A 13950-nucleotide genomic window follows, 5' to 3' on the forward strand; every position below is an offset into this window, starting at 1 on the left:
GAAAATCCACATACATTATGGAGTTCATCTTTAGCGCCTTCAGGGATCCTAAAGGGGCCGACAATCTCTCTCCCCATGATTCCAGCCCAAAACATTACTCCACCTCCTCCTTGTTGGCGCTGTAGCCGTGTTTGCGTGGGGTGTCCATCAACCAGCCATCCTCCACTCCATCCATCTGGACCATCGAGCGCTGCACGGCACTCATCCGTGAACAAAACAGTTTTGAAATCAGTCTTCATGTAATGTTTGGCCCACTGGAGCCGTTTCTGCTTGTGTGAAGTGGATAGAGGAGGTCGACAGGATGGCGTATGCACAGCTGCAAACCTCTGAAGGACCCTGCATCTTGTTGTTCGGGGGACGTTGGAGGCACAAGCAGCTTCAAAAACTTGTCTGCTGCTATGACAAGGCTTTTTTGCCGCTGCTCTTTCAACCTGACGTAATTGCCTGTAGGAAAGAGTCCTCAATTTGCCCTTATCAGCACGCACACGTGTGTACTGTGAATCAGCTACATACTTCTTGATTGCCAAGACACTTCATCCTGATCATCGCACAATGTTGATTGTAGTCATGCCTTGACCTAAACACTCCACAATTTGTTGCTTCTCAGCAGCCGACACATCCTTTTTCTTTCCCATTTTGGCAGAAAATGTAGGCTGCTTAATAATGTGAGAGAGCCTTCTTAAGTAGTCTTGCCTTTCATTGGACACACCTGCCAAACTAATTAGCACAGGTGTCTGCAATTGCTTACAGTGATATAAAGAGCCCTGACACACATCACCATCAATGAGTTTAACTGACAAACAAACAAATTCTTCCCTTATCACTCCTATTCACTTTTTGCATAATAATTTGGAACTCAGTGTACATGTGCTTTTCCACAAAACACCAGTGGTTCACGTAGTGAATCTTACAGTTCTAACTTGCCAACCTTGGTCTGTATGGAGTTGTTCAATAAAGGGCCCAAAAATTATGATAACATAGATGGGAGAGGTCTCTATGAATAGGAATTCCTAAGTATTTGATACCCTGTGAGGGCCAGGCAAAGGGAAAGTTGGACTGGATGGAATACTATATGGATTTGGGGAGGGAGACATCGAGGGCCTCAGACTTCGCTGCATTGATTTTAAAATTTGACCATGTAACAAAGTGATCTATTTCAGCCATAACAGCATGGATGGATATATGTGATTGAGTGATATATACTAGGACATCATCAGCAAATAGAGAGCACTTGTACTCGGTGCCTCCCACCTCAATCCACCTAATATTGGGGTTATGGCTAGAGATGAGCGGTGTTCGACTAGAACTGTTCGCCAATCTCAAATTCGAGCTGTTTTGGGCGGTGTTCGAGTTGTTCGACGAACCCGAACGATTTGCAAAAAATTCGGCTGTTCGAGGTTATGTTCGATAACTGTTCGTGCACCAAAAGCGTGTCCTGCATATCTGGCGCTATTTAGAGCACCAATCATGCAGGGATTGTCTGCAACTCACTGTAATGCCACAGCCATGGTGGTTGTGGCATTACAGTGTTTGCCCAAATCGATGGGAACAGTGCCAACAGTGAAACATGAAAAGCCGGCAATTCAGCAGCGGCATACACCTGTACCCGACAATTTAGAACCGAAAGAATAGAGCTTCACACATAGATTAGATAGATATAAACATGTCAGCCACATATATACGAAGTACAGTGAAAGTGCTGCTTACTGTACTTGTCATTTAGTGTAAAGGATTTATCAAAAAAAATAATAGTGTTTTCATGCACCGTCTCTTTAAAAAAGCCAGCCGGCAATTCAGCAGCGGTACCCGACAATTTATAACAGACAGAATAGAGCTTCACACACAGATTAGATATATAGAAACATGTCAGTCACATATATATGAAGTACAGTGATAGTGTTGGTTACTGTACTTGTCATTTAGTATTAAAATAAAGGATTTATTATTTAAAAAATTGGCGTGGGGTTCCCCTTAATTTTAGGCTCTAGCGGAGGTTAAGCAGACGGCTGGGGCAGATGTTTGAAGCCTGGGAAGGGGGCAATACCCACGGAGCTTCCCAGGCTACTAATATCAGCCCCCAGCTGAATACATAGCCTTTACTAGCTATTAAAATGGGGGACCCCCCAAAAAAATGACGTGGGGTCTCCCCTAATTTAATAGCTAGCAAAGGCTAGGCAGACAGCTGGGGGCTGATATTAATAGCCCAGGAAGGGAGCCATGAATATTGGCCCCCTCCCAGGCTAGAAACACCAGCCGTCAGCCGCCCCAGAAATGGCGCATTCATAGGATGCGCCAATTCTGGCACTTAGCCTCGCTCTTCCACGCTGCCCTGGTGCGGTGGCAGGGGGTAATAGGGTTGGGGTTGATGTCAGCTTATAATGCCAGCTGACATCAAGCCCAGGTTAGTAATGGAGAGGCGTCTATAAGACACCCCCATTACTAACCCCATAGTCAAAGTAAAAAAAACACAAACACCCAGAATAAAGTCCTTTAATTGAAATAAAGACACAATCCTTTATTGTTCTAAATTAAACCATACTTACCGTCACGCCCATTCCAGCTGAAGCCAACGATCTCCTGCAATAAAAGAAAAATAACAAAGCAACCTCATCCTTACCTTTCCATGGTTCCCACGACAGCTTCAGCTCTGCTACATCGAGATGACAGGCTGGACCGCAGCAGAACGCTGCCATCCAGCCTCTCATCCCGCAGACACTGAGAAGCGCAGGCTTGCTTGCGCTCCACAGTGTCTCTCTGTGAGGGCATCCAGATGAGCCGAGTTCATGTCCAATGAACTCGGCTCACCTCATGCACGTCACTGACAGCGTGGGAAAATTCTCACGCTGAAGCGCTGAGTGCAGGAGAATTCTCCCACGCTGTCAGTGACGTGCATAAGGTGAGCTCATGTCCAATGAACTCAGCTCACCTCCTGCACGTCACTGACAGCGTGGGAGAATTCTCCTGCACTCAGCGCTTCAGCGTGAGAATTCTCCCACGCTGAAGCGCTGAGTGCAGGAGAATTTTCCCACGCTGTCAGTGACGTGCATAAGGTGAGCTCATGTCCAATGAACTCAGCTCACCTCCTGCACGTCACTGACAGCGTGGGAGAATTCTCCTGCACTCAGCGCTTCAGTGTGAGAATTCTCCCACGCTGAAGCGCTGAGTGCAGGAGAATTTTCCCACGCTGTCAGTGACGTGCATGAGGTGAGCCGAGTTCATTGGACATTAACTCGGCTCATCTGGATGCCCTCACAGAGAGACACTGTGGAGCGCAAGCAAGCCTGCGCTTCTCAGTGTCTGCGGGATGACAGGCTGGATGGCAGCGTTCTGCTGCGGTCCAGCCTGTCATCTCGATGTAGCAGAGCTGAAGCTGTCATGGGAACCATGGAAAGGTAAGGATGATGTTGCTTTATTATTTTTCTTTTATTTCAGGAGATCGTTGGCTTCAGCTGGAATGGGCGTGATGGTAAGTATGGTTTAATTTAGAACAATAAAGAATTGTGTGTTTATTTCAATTAAAGGACTTTTTTCTGGGTGTTGTGTTTTTTTTAAATACTTTACTAGAAATTCATGGTGGTCATGTCTAATATTGGCGTGACCCCATGAATTTCGGGCTTAGGGCCAGCTGATAATGCCAAGCTGGCCCTAACCCCTTTATTACCCAGTGAGCCACCGCATCAGGGCCCTGGATGAGTTGGGTACAGCGCCAGAAGATGGCGCTTCTATGAACGCGCCATTTTCCGGGGTGGCTGCGGACTGCAATTTGCAGCGGGGGTGGCCCAGAAAGCTTGGGCCTCCCTGCGCTGCGGATTCCAGCCCCCAGCTGCCTAGTTGTACCTGGCTGGACACAAAAACAGGGCGAAGCCCCACGTCAATTTTCTTTAAATTATTTCATGAAATAATTAAGAAAAAAAGGGCTTCCCTATATTGTTGTGTCCGGCCAGGTACAAATAGGCAGCTGGTGGTTGGGGGCAGCCCGTTCCTGCCTGCTGTACCTGGCTGGACACAAATAGAGTGCGAAGCCCCACGTCAATTTTTTTTAAATTATTTCATGAATTTCCTGAAATAATTTAAAAAAATTGAAGTGGGGCTTCGCACTATATTTGTGTCCAGCCAGGTACAGCAGGCAGGAACGGGCTGCCCCCATCCACCAGCTGCCTATTTGTACCTGGCCGGACACAACAATATAGGGAAGCCCTTTTTTTCTTAATTATTTCATGAATTTCATGAAATAATTTAAAAAAAAGTACGTGGGGCTTCGCCCTATTTTTGTGTCCAGCCAGGTACAACTAGGCAGCTGGGGGCTGGAATCTGCAGCGCAGGGAGGCCCAAGCTTTCTGGGCCCCCCCCCCCCGCTACAAATTGCAGTCCGCAGACACCCCGGAAAATGGCGCGTTCATAGAAGCGCCATCTTCTGGCGCTGTACCCAACTCATCCAGGGCCCTGGTGCGGTGGCTCACTGGGTAATAAAGGGGTTAGGGCCAGCTTGGTATTATCAGCTGGCCCCAAGCCCAAAATTCATGGGGTCACGCCAGTATTAGACATGACCGCCATGAATTTCTAGTAAAGTATTTAAAAAAAACACAACACCCAGAATAAAGTCATTTAATTGAAATAAAGACACAATTCTTTATTGTTCTAAATTAAACCATACTTACCATCACACCCATTCCAGCTGAAGCCAACGATCTCCTGCAATAAAAGAAAAATAATAAACCAACCTCATCCTTACCTTTCCATGGTTCCCACGACAGCTTCAGCTCTGCTACATCGAGATGACTGGCTGGACCGCAGCAGAACGCTGCCATCCAGTCTGTCATCCCGCAGACACTGAGAAGCGCAGGCATGCTTGCGCTCCTCACTGTCTCGCTGTGACGGCATCCAGATGAGCCGAGGTCATGTCCAATGAACTCGGCTCACCTCATGCACGTCACTGACAGCGTGGGAAAATTCTCACGCTGAAGTGCTGAGTGCAGGAGAATTCTCCCACGCTGTCAGTGATGTGCATGAGGTGAGCTCATGTCCAATGAACTCAGCTCACCTCCTGCACGTCACTGACAGCGTGGGAAAATTCTCCTGCAATCAGCGCTTCAGCGTGAGAATTTTCCCACGCTGTCAGTGACGTGCATGAGGTGAGCCGAGTTCATTGGACATGAACTCGGCTCATCTGGATGTCGTCACAGAGAGACGCTGAGCAGCGCAAGCAAGCCTGCGCTTCTCAGTGTCTGCGGGATGACAGGCTGGATGGCAGCGTTCTGCTGCGGTCCAGCCTGTCATCTCGATGTAGCAGAGCTGAAGCTGTCGTGGGAACCATGGAAAGGTAAGGATGAGGTTGCTTTATTATTTTTCTTTTATTGCAGGAGATTGTTGGCTTCAGCTGGAATGGGCGTGATGGTAAGTATGGTTTAATTTAGAACAATAAAGGATTGTGTCTTTATTTCAATTAAAGGACTTTATTCTGGGTGTTTGTGTTTTTTTTAACTTTGACTATGGGGTTAATAATGGGGGTGTCTTATAGACGCCTCTCCATTACTAACCTGGGCTTGATGTCAGCTGGCATTATAAGCTGACATCAACCCCAACCCTATTACCCCCTGCCACCGCACCAGGGCAGCGTGGAAGAGCGAGGCTAAGTGCCAGAATTGGCGCATCCTATGAATGCGCCATTTCTGGGGCGGCTGACGGCTGGTGTTTCTAGCCTGGGAGGGGGAGAATATTCATGGCTCCCTTCCTGGGCTATTAATATCAGCCCCCAGCTGTCTGCCTAGCCTTTGCTAGCTATTAAATTAGGGGGGACCCCACGTCATTTTTTTTGGGGGGTCCCCCATTTTAATAGCTAGTAAAGGCTATGTATTCAGCTGGGGGCTGATATTAGTAGCCTGGGAAGCTCCGTGGGTATTACCCCCTTCCCAGGCTTCAAACATCTGCCCCAGCCATCTGCTTAACCTCCGCTAGAGCCTAAAATTAAGGGGAACCCCACGCCAATTTTTTTAATAATAAATCCTTTATTTTAATACTAAATGACAAGTACAGTAACCAACACTATCACTGTACTTCATATATATGTGACTGACATGTTTCTATCTATCTAATCTATGTGTGATGCTCTATCTTTCTGTTCTAAATTGTCGGGTACCGCTGCTGAATTGCCGGCCGGCTTTTTTAAAGAGATAGTGCATGAAAACACTATTATTTTTTTAAATAAATCCTTTACACTAAATGACAAGTACAGTAAGCAACACTCTCACTGTACTTATTATATATGTGACTGACATGTTTCTATCTATCTAATCTATGTGTGAAGCACTATTCTTTCTGTTCTAAATTGTCGGGTACAGATGCTGAATTGCCGGCCGGCTTTTTTAAAGAGACGGTGCATGAAAACACTAATATTTTTTTTAATAAATCCTTTACACTAAATGACAAGTGCAGTAACCAACACTGTCACTGTGCTTCTTATATGTGTGACTGACATGTTTCTATCTATCTAATCTATGTGTGATGCTCTATTCCTTCTTGTCTAAATTGTCGGGTACCGGTGTATGCCGCTGCTGAATTTGCCGGCCGGCTTTTTTAAAGAGAGTGTCTTCTGAGCAGTTTGTCAGCTTTTGGACACCTTTGCAGGTGTTTTCTATGTGTTTCTATGTGTTTTTGTTTGCCTGCCATTGGTTTTAACGGTGTTCGACGGTGTTCTAAGGTGTTCGACGAACAGTTCGACGAACAGTTCCTCGAACATCCCGGTGTTCGACGAACCGAACCGAACCCGAACACTACGGGGGTGGCTCAACACTAGTTATGGCGAATTGATGAGAGCAGGTGCTCCATCACTAGGATGTATAAGAGAGGGGACAGAGGACATCCCTGCCTTGTCCCATTGGTGATTGTGAAAGGTGATGAAAATGTTCTGACACACCCCCTGGGCCTTGGGACACCGGAGCCGGACCCTTTTTGGTGGATGCTGGTGGTTGTAGTCTTCGTGGCGGCGACCCGGTTCCGTGGCTCAGGGTGGTCAAACCAGTGGCGGAACTATTTATGTGGTTTTGATGTTTAAATGTCCGACTACGCCACCCGTGGATTGCGGTCAGAGTGAACCGCCGCTACAGGGCAGACCGCTGAGGCTGGTGTTGTGGGTGCAGCAGAGCGTAGCATAACTCCCCACGGGAGGAGTATAGCCTCAGGGCAGTGTATGCGGAGGATGGGGGTGATGGTGCAGGGCAGCAGCAGTAACGACACGGAGTCAGTGATGCAGTTCAGGGCCTTTACTCACAGTTCTTATTATCCAGACCACGTCTGCAGGTAACGGCTGCCCACGTCGTACTGTGCTCACCAGGTGAGGGGCTCAGACAACTCCCAGATAACTTTGGAGCGCTTCACAGGACCCCCTTTGTGTGTCCTTTGTCTGGCCTTTCTTACCAACACTTCTGTTCGACTGCCTCGGGTCTCCTCTTGGTAAACTTGGTGCCAGTTTCCCTGACCCTATGTGGTGCCTTCCTAGTGGGTGTAGCAAGGGGCTGCGCCACATAAAATGTCAGAGCCTCCGGTTTCTAGCTGAGGGTCGTTTCCTGCCTCCACTAGTTCGGGGACCGGTCTCCCCCTTTGGCCTGACCCCTCCACGCAGGTGGATTCGGGCGTGCGGTGGCGACTCGCCCGTCCGCACCCCTGGGATCCCTTCATTCCTCGTTCCTGGAGCCTTCTCCGCTCCTCTTCCTTCCTTCTCCCTCTTGCAGGCCTGGGCCTCTGTTACTAGGCCCGCCTCCGGAGCAGAGCTCATGCAGAGCCCCTGCTCCCTGCCACTTCTGCTCAGACTTCTCTGCACTGAACTAAGATGGTGCCCACCTTTTATACTCCCTTCTCAATGCACCCAGGAACTGCTTCCTCCCTGCTCCTGCACTACACGGTTCCACTTCCTCAGTGTTCCCTCCCCCCACTCCAGCCAGGGACAGGGACTGTTGTGCCCATCTCAGGGGCATATTGGTCGCCCTGCCCCACGGCAATGTGGTGTAATGCATGCAGGTGTCGGGTCCTGATCCACACTCCATCCTTACCTGAGAGTGAGATATCACACCTCTGGGTGAGGTGCAATACATCTGTAGCAACCGAGCCCTCAGGGTGCTACAGTTCCATTTATCTTCAGCCTAGGTGACGTATTGTGATACAGGGCCGTGATTTTGGCTATAAAAGGGTCCCCTAGACCCCTACCCCAAGCTTTTTAAGAGAATCATATATGGCGTGCCAGGAGACTCTATGGAATGCTTTCTCAGCATCCAACGAGAGTATCTACTTACAAATTTTTAACTGCATCTAGCCCAGGAAATACTTTGTGCCTAGTAGCAGTGTCTGCTAGTCAGCGGATTATCCCGGCTGTTAAGCAAGCTACACCACCTGTAGTTTGGACACTTAATTTTTTCAAAGGAAATGCTTCGGGACCACGGGATACTCAGTGAAGAGCATCAGGAGGCACCCCAAGGCATAGGGGCTGGGACTGGCAGTAGGATGCCTTGCGGTGGACAGCCGAGCTCGATCCTTATAAAAGCTTTTTAACTGCAGCAGCTTTAGTGGACGCTACTGGAGCTGGAATTACGTGGCTGCTGGCATGAGACTTGCCCTCTAATAGATCCTTGTAAATGGATTTAAAGTGTATTTATTCAAATTAGAGAGACAATTTAAATTAAAAAGCTTAGAGCTGCCTCCACCACAGGGGGGCTCGCTCGACCCACCAGCGGACAGGCACCAGTATTGGGAGAGGGGGGCTGGCCGTCAGGGTTCACCGCGGCTCTGGCACAAACCCGGCGACACGGAGGTGGCACGGGCAGGAGCGGACTGAACGTGTCGGCTTCTCACTTTTTGGATTTTAGAAGGGCATGACATGCCTATATCTGTGTCTCCCCCTCCTTTTACTCCTCCACCTCTTTTCTTTTCGCATGACTATATGTACTTGTCACTTTTCCATGTGTTAGTTGTGTCTTCTGAGCAGTTTGTCATCTTTTGGACACCTTTGAAGGTGTTTTCTATGTGTTTCTATGTGTTTTTGTTTGCCTGCCATTGGTTTTAACGGTGTTCGAAGGTGTTCGACGAACAGTTCGACGAACAGTTCGGCGAACACACGGGTGTTCGACGAACCGAACCGAACTCGAACACTACGGGGGTGGCTCAACACTACTCCCCACGCCGGGACTGTGTGAGTAGGGAGCAGTGACTCGCATGTGCCCGCTATTAAAGAGCATGAATATTCACCCCTCTCCACGCCCATGCACTGTGGCTACACTGTGTGCCAGCTATTAAGGAAAGTGAATATTCAGTGCTCCACATGCCCATAGGTGTGGGGAGCAGTGAATATTAATTTTCTTTAGCAGCGGGCACAGTGTAGGCTGCAGTAGGCAGCTCCTGCCTCCTGTGCCCCGCTCCTCCGCCGCTGCCACTCCCCCCACACCAGCCACAGTATATATATACATACACCACATTCGGACTATAAGATGCACCCCCCACTTTCCTCCAAAATTCTGGAGGAAAAAACTGCATCTTATAGTCTGAAAAATATGGTACATGAGTGAAGAATGGGAAATAGAAGGCAGGTAAAGAAAAAAGGAGGAAGGAAGGAAAGGAAAGAAGGAAGCTTTGGCCTAAATGCCCAGACACTTTTTTAAATAATTTTACACACATACTGGTCTTACATCTATAATAAGATTACATGAGATATGAGTGTATGACCATTGTGTAAAACATTTATGGGCTCAGGCTGCCATTAAGAGATTCATGAAATGAACATCTGCATTCTGCTGAGAGTAAAGTTGTCAAACATATCTCAGAATTTACGAGGAACTAGTTAGAAAAGCCTTTGTGGTCTCTTCTATAATTTTATCATTTAAGCATAGTAGTAGTTTTATTGCAAATTACTGTGGTTTTGCATTACATTAGTCAGCTGTCGAAAAGTCAAAAGAAAAAAAAAAAGATGGCACTCAACAATGATATTTTTTTTTCTTTATTATCTTCAATTCATTAAAGCAATTCCATGTACATTCAGTTGGAAATAACATTATGAAGTTAAGAAGAAATAGCGTCATTGTTGAGTGCCTTTTTTCTTCTCATTTTGGATATTTGACACCATAGTTTGCTGGCAGAGTAATTTCACCTTTGGCTACCATAGCCCATATTCTGGTTGTGATGATGGTCACGGACAAGCTGTGAGGCAGGGTAGTCAGGAGGTCCGAAGTCAGATACCTCATAGTACAGAGCAGTAAGACAAAGGCGTGGTCAAGTAATAGTCCGGGGTCCAAATGCCAAGAGAGTACATCAAGATAATGAGATAAGAGAAATGAATAGTCAAAGGCCAGCAGGGCTGTCAATCAAAATGATGACATGGCAGCACACCACAGTCTCAGAATGGATGATCAGGCTGTCACTCACAATACTGATAGTCCAGCACGCTCCAGATCCTATATTGCGGCTGAGCTGTCACTCACAGCATCCCTAGGCCACAGTGAGTGATGAAACCGTGACACTGGTGGTATACCACACAAGCACTGGAGTTGTTTGAGAGATAGTGCCAATCTCTACAGCTACACGAGAGAAGCAATCAGCTTTCATGGCTAACATCGGAGAGGCTACTAGGTGCAGCTAATTGGGTGGTCAAAACTGTGTCCGCATTGGCCAATGATGGCATGATTTTGTTTCATAATCATGCAGCCATTAGCTGCCATGGTGGGCATAGATTCAGCCATATGGCCAGTTGAACCAAGTGATCTTTCTCTAAAGGTAAAGTAGATGGATTTATTGAGCTTCATCTGCGCAATCCATGATAAAGACAACAAAGCTGCTTCATTCATGGTCACATTGCACAATCTCCATTGATACATGTACAACTACTCTACAGTAAGTCCTAGGATTGGTTACTGTGACTGACTGTACTAATAACTATTCTATAAATGGAACAATAATTGGATCTGTTTACTTACAGAAAGTCCTTCAGTCAGTCCATACAGTACAACAATTTTATCCCCAAGCACAACATCAGGTATGTACTGCATATATTTTTTCATTAAATGCATTTATTTGGGAACCATGTGGCATAATTTTTGACACAGATAATCTGGCATGGTTAAACCTGAAGAACTGAGGTATTTTAGGCTTTTAGATATAAGTGATTTACAGTATTAAAAACAACTATTCGGTATTCCATTGACATGGGGCGGCTTTTTTTCTCTTTTTCTTTTCCAGATCAGGTTGTATTTTTCTGTTGGTATTATTTGGGGATTCCTTACTGCATCTGCATCTTTTTAATCTAGTTTTTGCGCTTTTTGACTATTTTTCATTTCCGTCTATTTTTAGATGTTTTTGCCTGTTTTTTTATTTTTTATGTTTTCCATTGTGAGCATTGTTTGAAGTTTCCAGATATTTTCAACCGATTAATTAATTGCGGCGGTCTAAAAAGTCGCAAAATTTTAGCCCAAATGTACTCCAGTCATACTCCTGGAGTGTTTTGACGTACGTCAAAAATTTTTCTGAAAATTTTTCTCCATGTTAGAAGAACATGTGACTATTTGCTCTAAAAAGATGCAGAAAAGGAGAAAAAAAACAAGAATGAATTGCATATTTAGTTTACACAAAATCATTGAACCACGTGAGCAACGTTAAAGAATTCTGCACAAAAAATTTCAGCGAATGCCACAAGACGAGTAAAGAAAACTGACTCCAAAAAAAAACACCTCAAATGATGAATTAGGCCCATCATTTATTAGTTTACTCTCATTTTTATAAGAAGTATGGGAAAAATGGCTGCTGCACAGTTTTTTGGCCATGCAATATGCCATATTCTTTAATCAATAATAAAAAAGTAGTAATTTTTTTTACTGTATCAAACATGAAAAAATAAACTAATTTCTTCATATAATTAATATAAAATTCTTTGGGTAAAGAGATTTGCAAACCACATGCATGGTTTGCAAATTGCCTACTGTAATAGGTTGCCAGTCTTGAAGTTCCCGGCTTGTCTAACAGTGTTATATCGCTCCACGGCGAAGATGATGATTTTTCTCCCCTACACAGTATGATCTTGCAATATCACAAGATCTTTCTGCTTAGGACAGAGCAATAATGTTCAGTGCTGTGGATTGAAAGATAATTTGTGTGTTACTGTTAGAGCCTTGGTTAACGTTACTTTTAGAGTTTTCACTGTTGCACCACTGCGCTCCGCCCTGCAGGTTACAATGTTCTCCGCTCTAAACAGTGTGAGAATACACTAATTGCAGCAGACAGCAGCAGGACGTTCACGAAGAGTAGAGCGCAGCAAAGAGGCAGTGAAAACTCTACTAATCAAGTAAAATTAGAGGCTGAACACCTTTGCACTTCCTTTTGTTGGTACTTATCCCTGCGCATGCACATTAAAAGCAAGTGTAGTGCAATGGGATCAACACAAAGGCTGGAAACAATGAACAATACTGATATAAACATAAACGTTTTTTAGATAGAAGCTGACTTTCAAGCACTCAGTATCTATTGAAAGCAAAGAAGCTGACACACACATATATATATGTTTATATATATGCCTTAGCGGTTCCTGTGTCATGCTAAGGCATTTATATACATGGGACAATAGAAGGAGACTTGACATGTCATTTTTTATACTGTAAAGGTTGCTGTCACTGGCATTCACCAGGTAGAAAATGGAGGTTGAAGTAGAACGATGCCATGTCACCCGCTCACCAGTATAGCGGAGAGCGGTTCCAGATATACTCACACTCACTGCCCACAACACATTATAACTATTATTCCTAATTACACTACGTAATTTTGGTGAATACGGATATTAATATACTAGCTATTGAACCTGTTCTATGCCCGGGTGGCGAGCATTTTTATTGGCATATGGTCCACCATCCTCATATTTGTGCTGCCGCAATCCTGTTCCCTTATCCTGTTATGTGCTTCCCCCATCATATCCTGGTATGCATGGCACCCCTCATCCCTATCATGGTATGCATGGCACCTCTCATCCCTATCCTGGTATGTATGGCACCCCTCATCCCCATTCCTGGTATGTATGGCACCCCTCATCCCCAATGTTGGTGTGCATGGCACCCCTCATCCCCAATCCTGGTATGCATGGCACCCCATCCCTCATCCTGGTATGCATGGCCCCCTCATCCCCAATCCTGGTATGCATGGCACCCCTCATCCCAATCCTGGTATGCATGGCACCCCTCATCCCCAATCATGATATGTATGGCCTCCTCAGTCTTATCCTGGTATGCATGGGCCCCTCACCCCAATCCTGGTATGCATGGCACTCCTCATCCTCCAATCCTGGTATGCATGGCACCCTATCCCTCATTCTGGTATATATGGTACCCATCATCCTTATCCTGGTATGCATAGTATCCCATCCCTCATCCCTATCCTGGTATGTATGGTACCCCTCATCCTGGTATGAATGGCACCCCATCCCTCATCCTGGTTTGCATGGTACCCATCATCCCTATCCTGGTATGCATGGTACCCCTTCATCCCTATCCTGGTATGTATGGTACCCCTCATCCCTATCTTGGTATGCATAGTACCCCCTCATCCTTATCCTGGTATGCATGATACCCCCTCATCCCTATCCTGGTATGCATGGCACCTCATCCCTCATCCTGATATGCATGGTACTCATCATTAGAGATGAGCGTTGTTCTACTCGAACTGTTCGCCAATCTCAAATTCGAGCTGTTTTGGGCGGTGTTCGAGCCGTTCGCCGAACACGAACGATTTGAGAAAAATTCGGCTGTTCGAGGTTATGTTCGATAACTGTTCGTGCACCAAAATCATAACTGGATTTTTTCTCAGTAATGATGAACATTAATGTTAATACGCAGTTTGAGTGTACAGCGGGGTGGGGGGAGGGGCAGGGGATGGATCTCTGCAGGAATAATGAAGATCTCCATTTTTTTTTCTCTTTCCCGCATTTACAGTGGG

The 13950-nt window shown here is 46.0% G+C and overlaps 1 protein-coding gene across 4 annotated transcripts in view; it reads left to right on the plus strand.

Annotated features, from left to right (window-relative positions):
* The window catches only part of LOC141167066 (mucin-17-like), a 165662-nt gene that overhangs the window by 83163 nt on the left and 68549 nt on the right, over nucleotides 1–13950 (plus strand). For all 4 annotated transcript variants that reach the window (XM_073654407.1, XM_073654406.1, XM_073654408.1 and 1 more), the window contains one exon: nucleotides 10955–11011. In XM_073654407.1, coding sequence (XP_073510508.1) covers nucleotides 10955–11011 — 57 coding nt within the window. The remainder of the gene's footprint in view (nucleotides 1–10954; nucleotides 11012–13950) is intronic.

Source organism: Phyllobates terribilis, unplaced genomic scaffold (genome assembly GCF_046119375.1).
Source record: "Phyllobates terribilis strain yellow unplaced genomic scaffold, ASM4611937v1 Scaffold_11__3_contigs__length_659146591, whole genome shotgun sequence".
NCBI classification, from domain to species: domain Eukaryota; kingdom Metazoa; phylum Chordata; class Amphibia; order Anura; family Dendrobatidae; genus Phyllobates; species Phyllobates terribilis.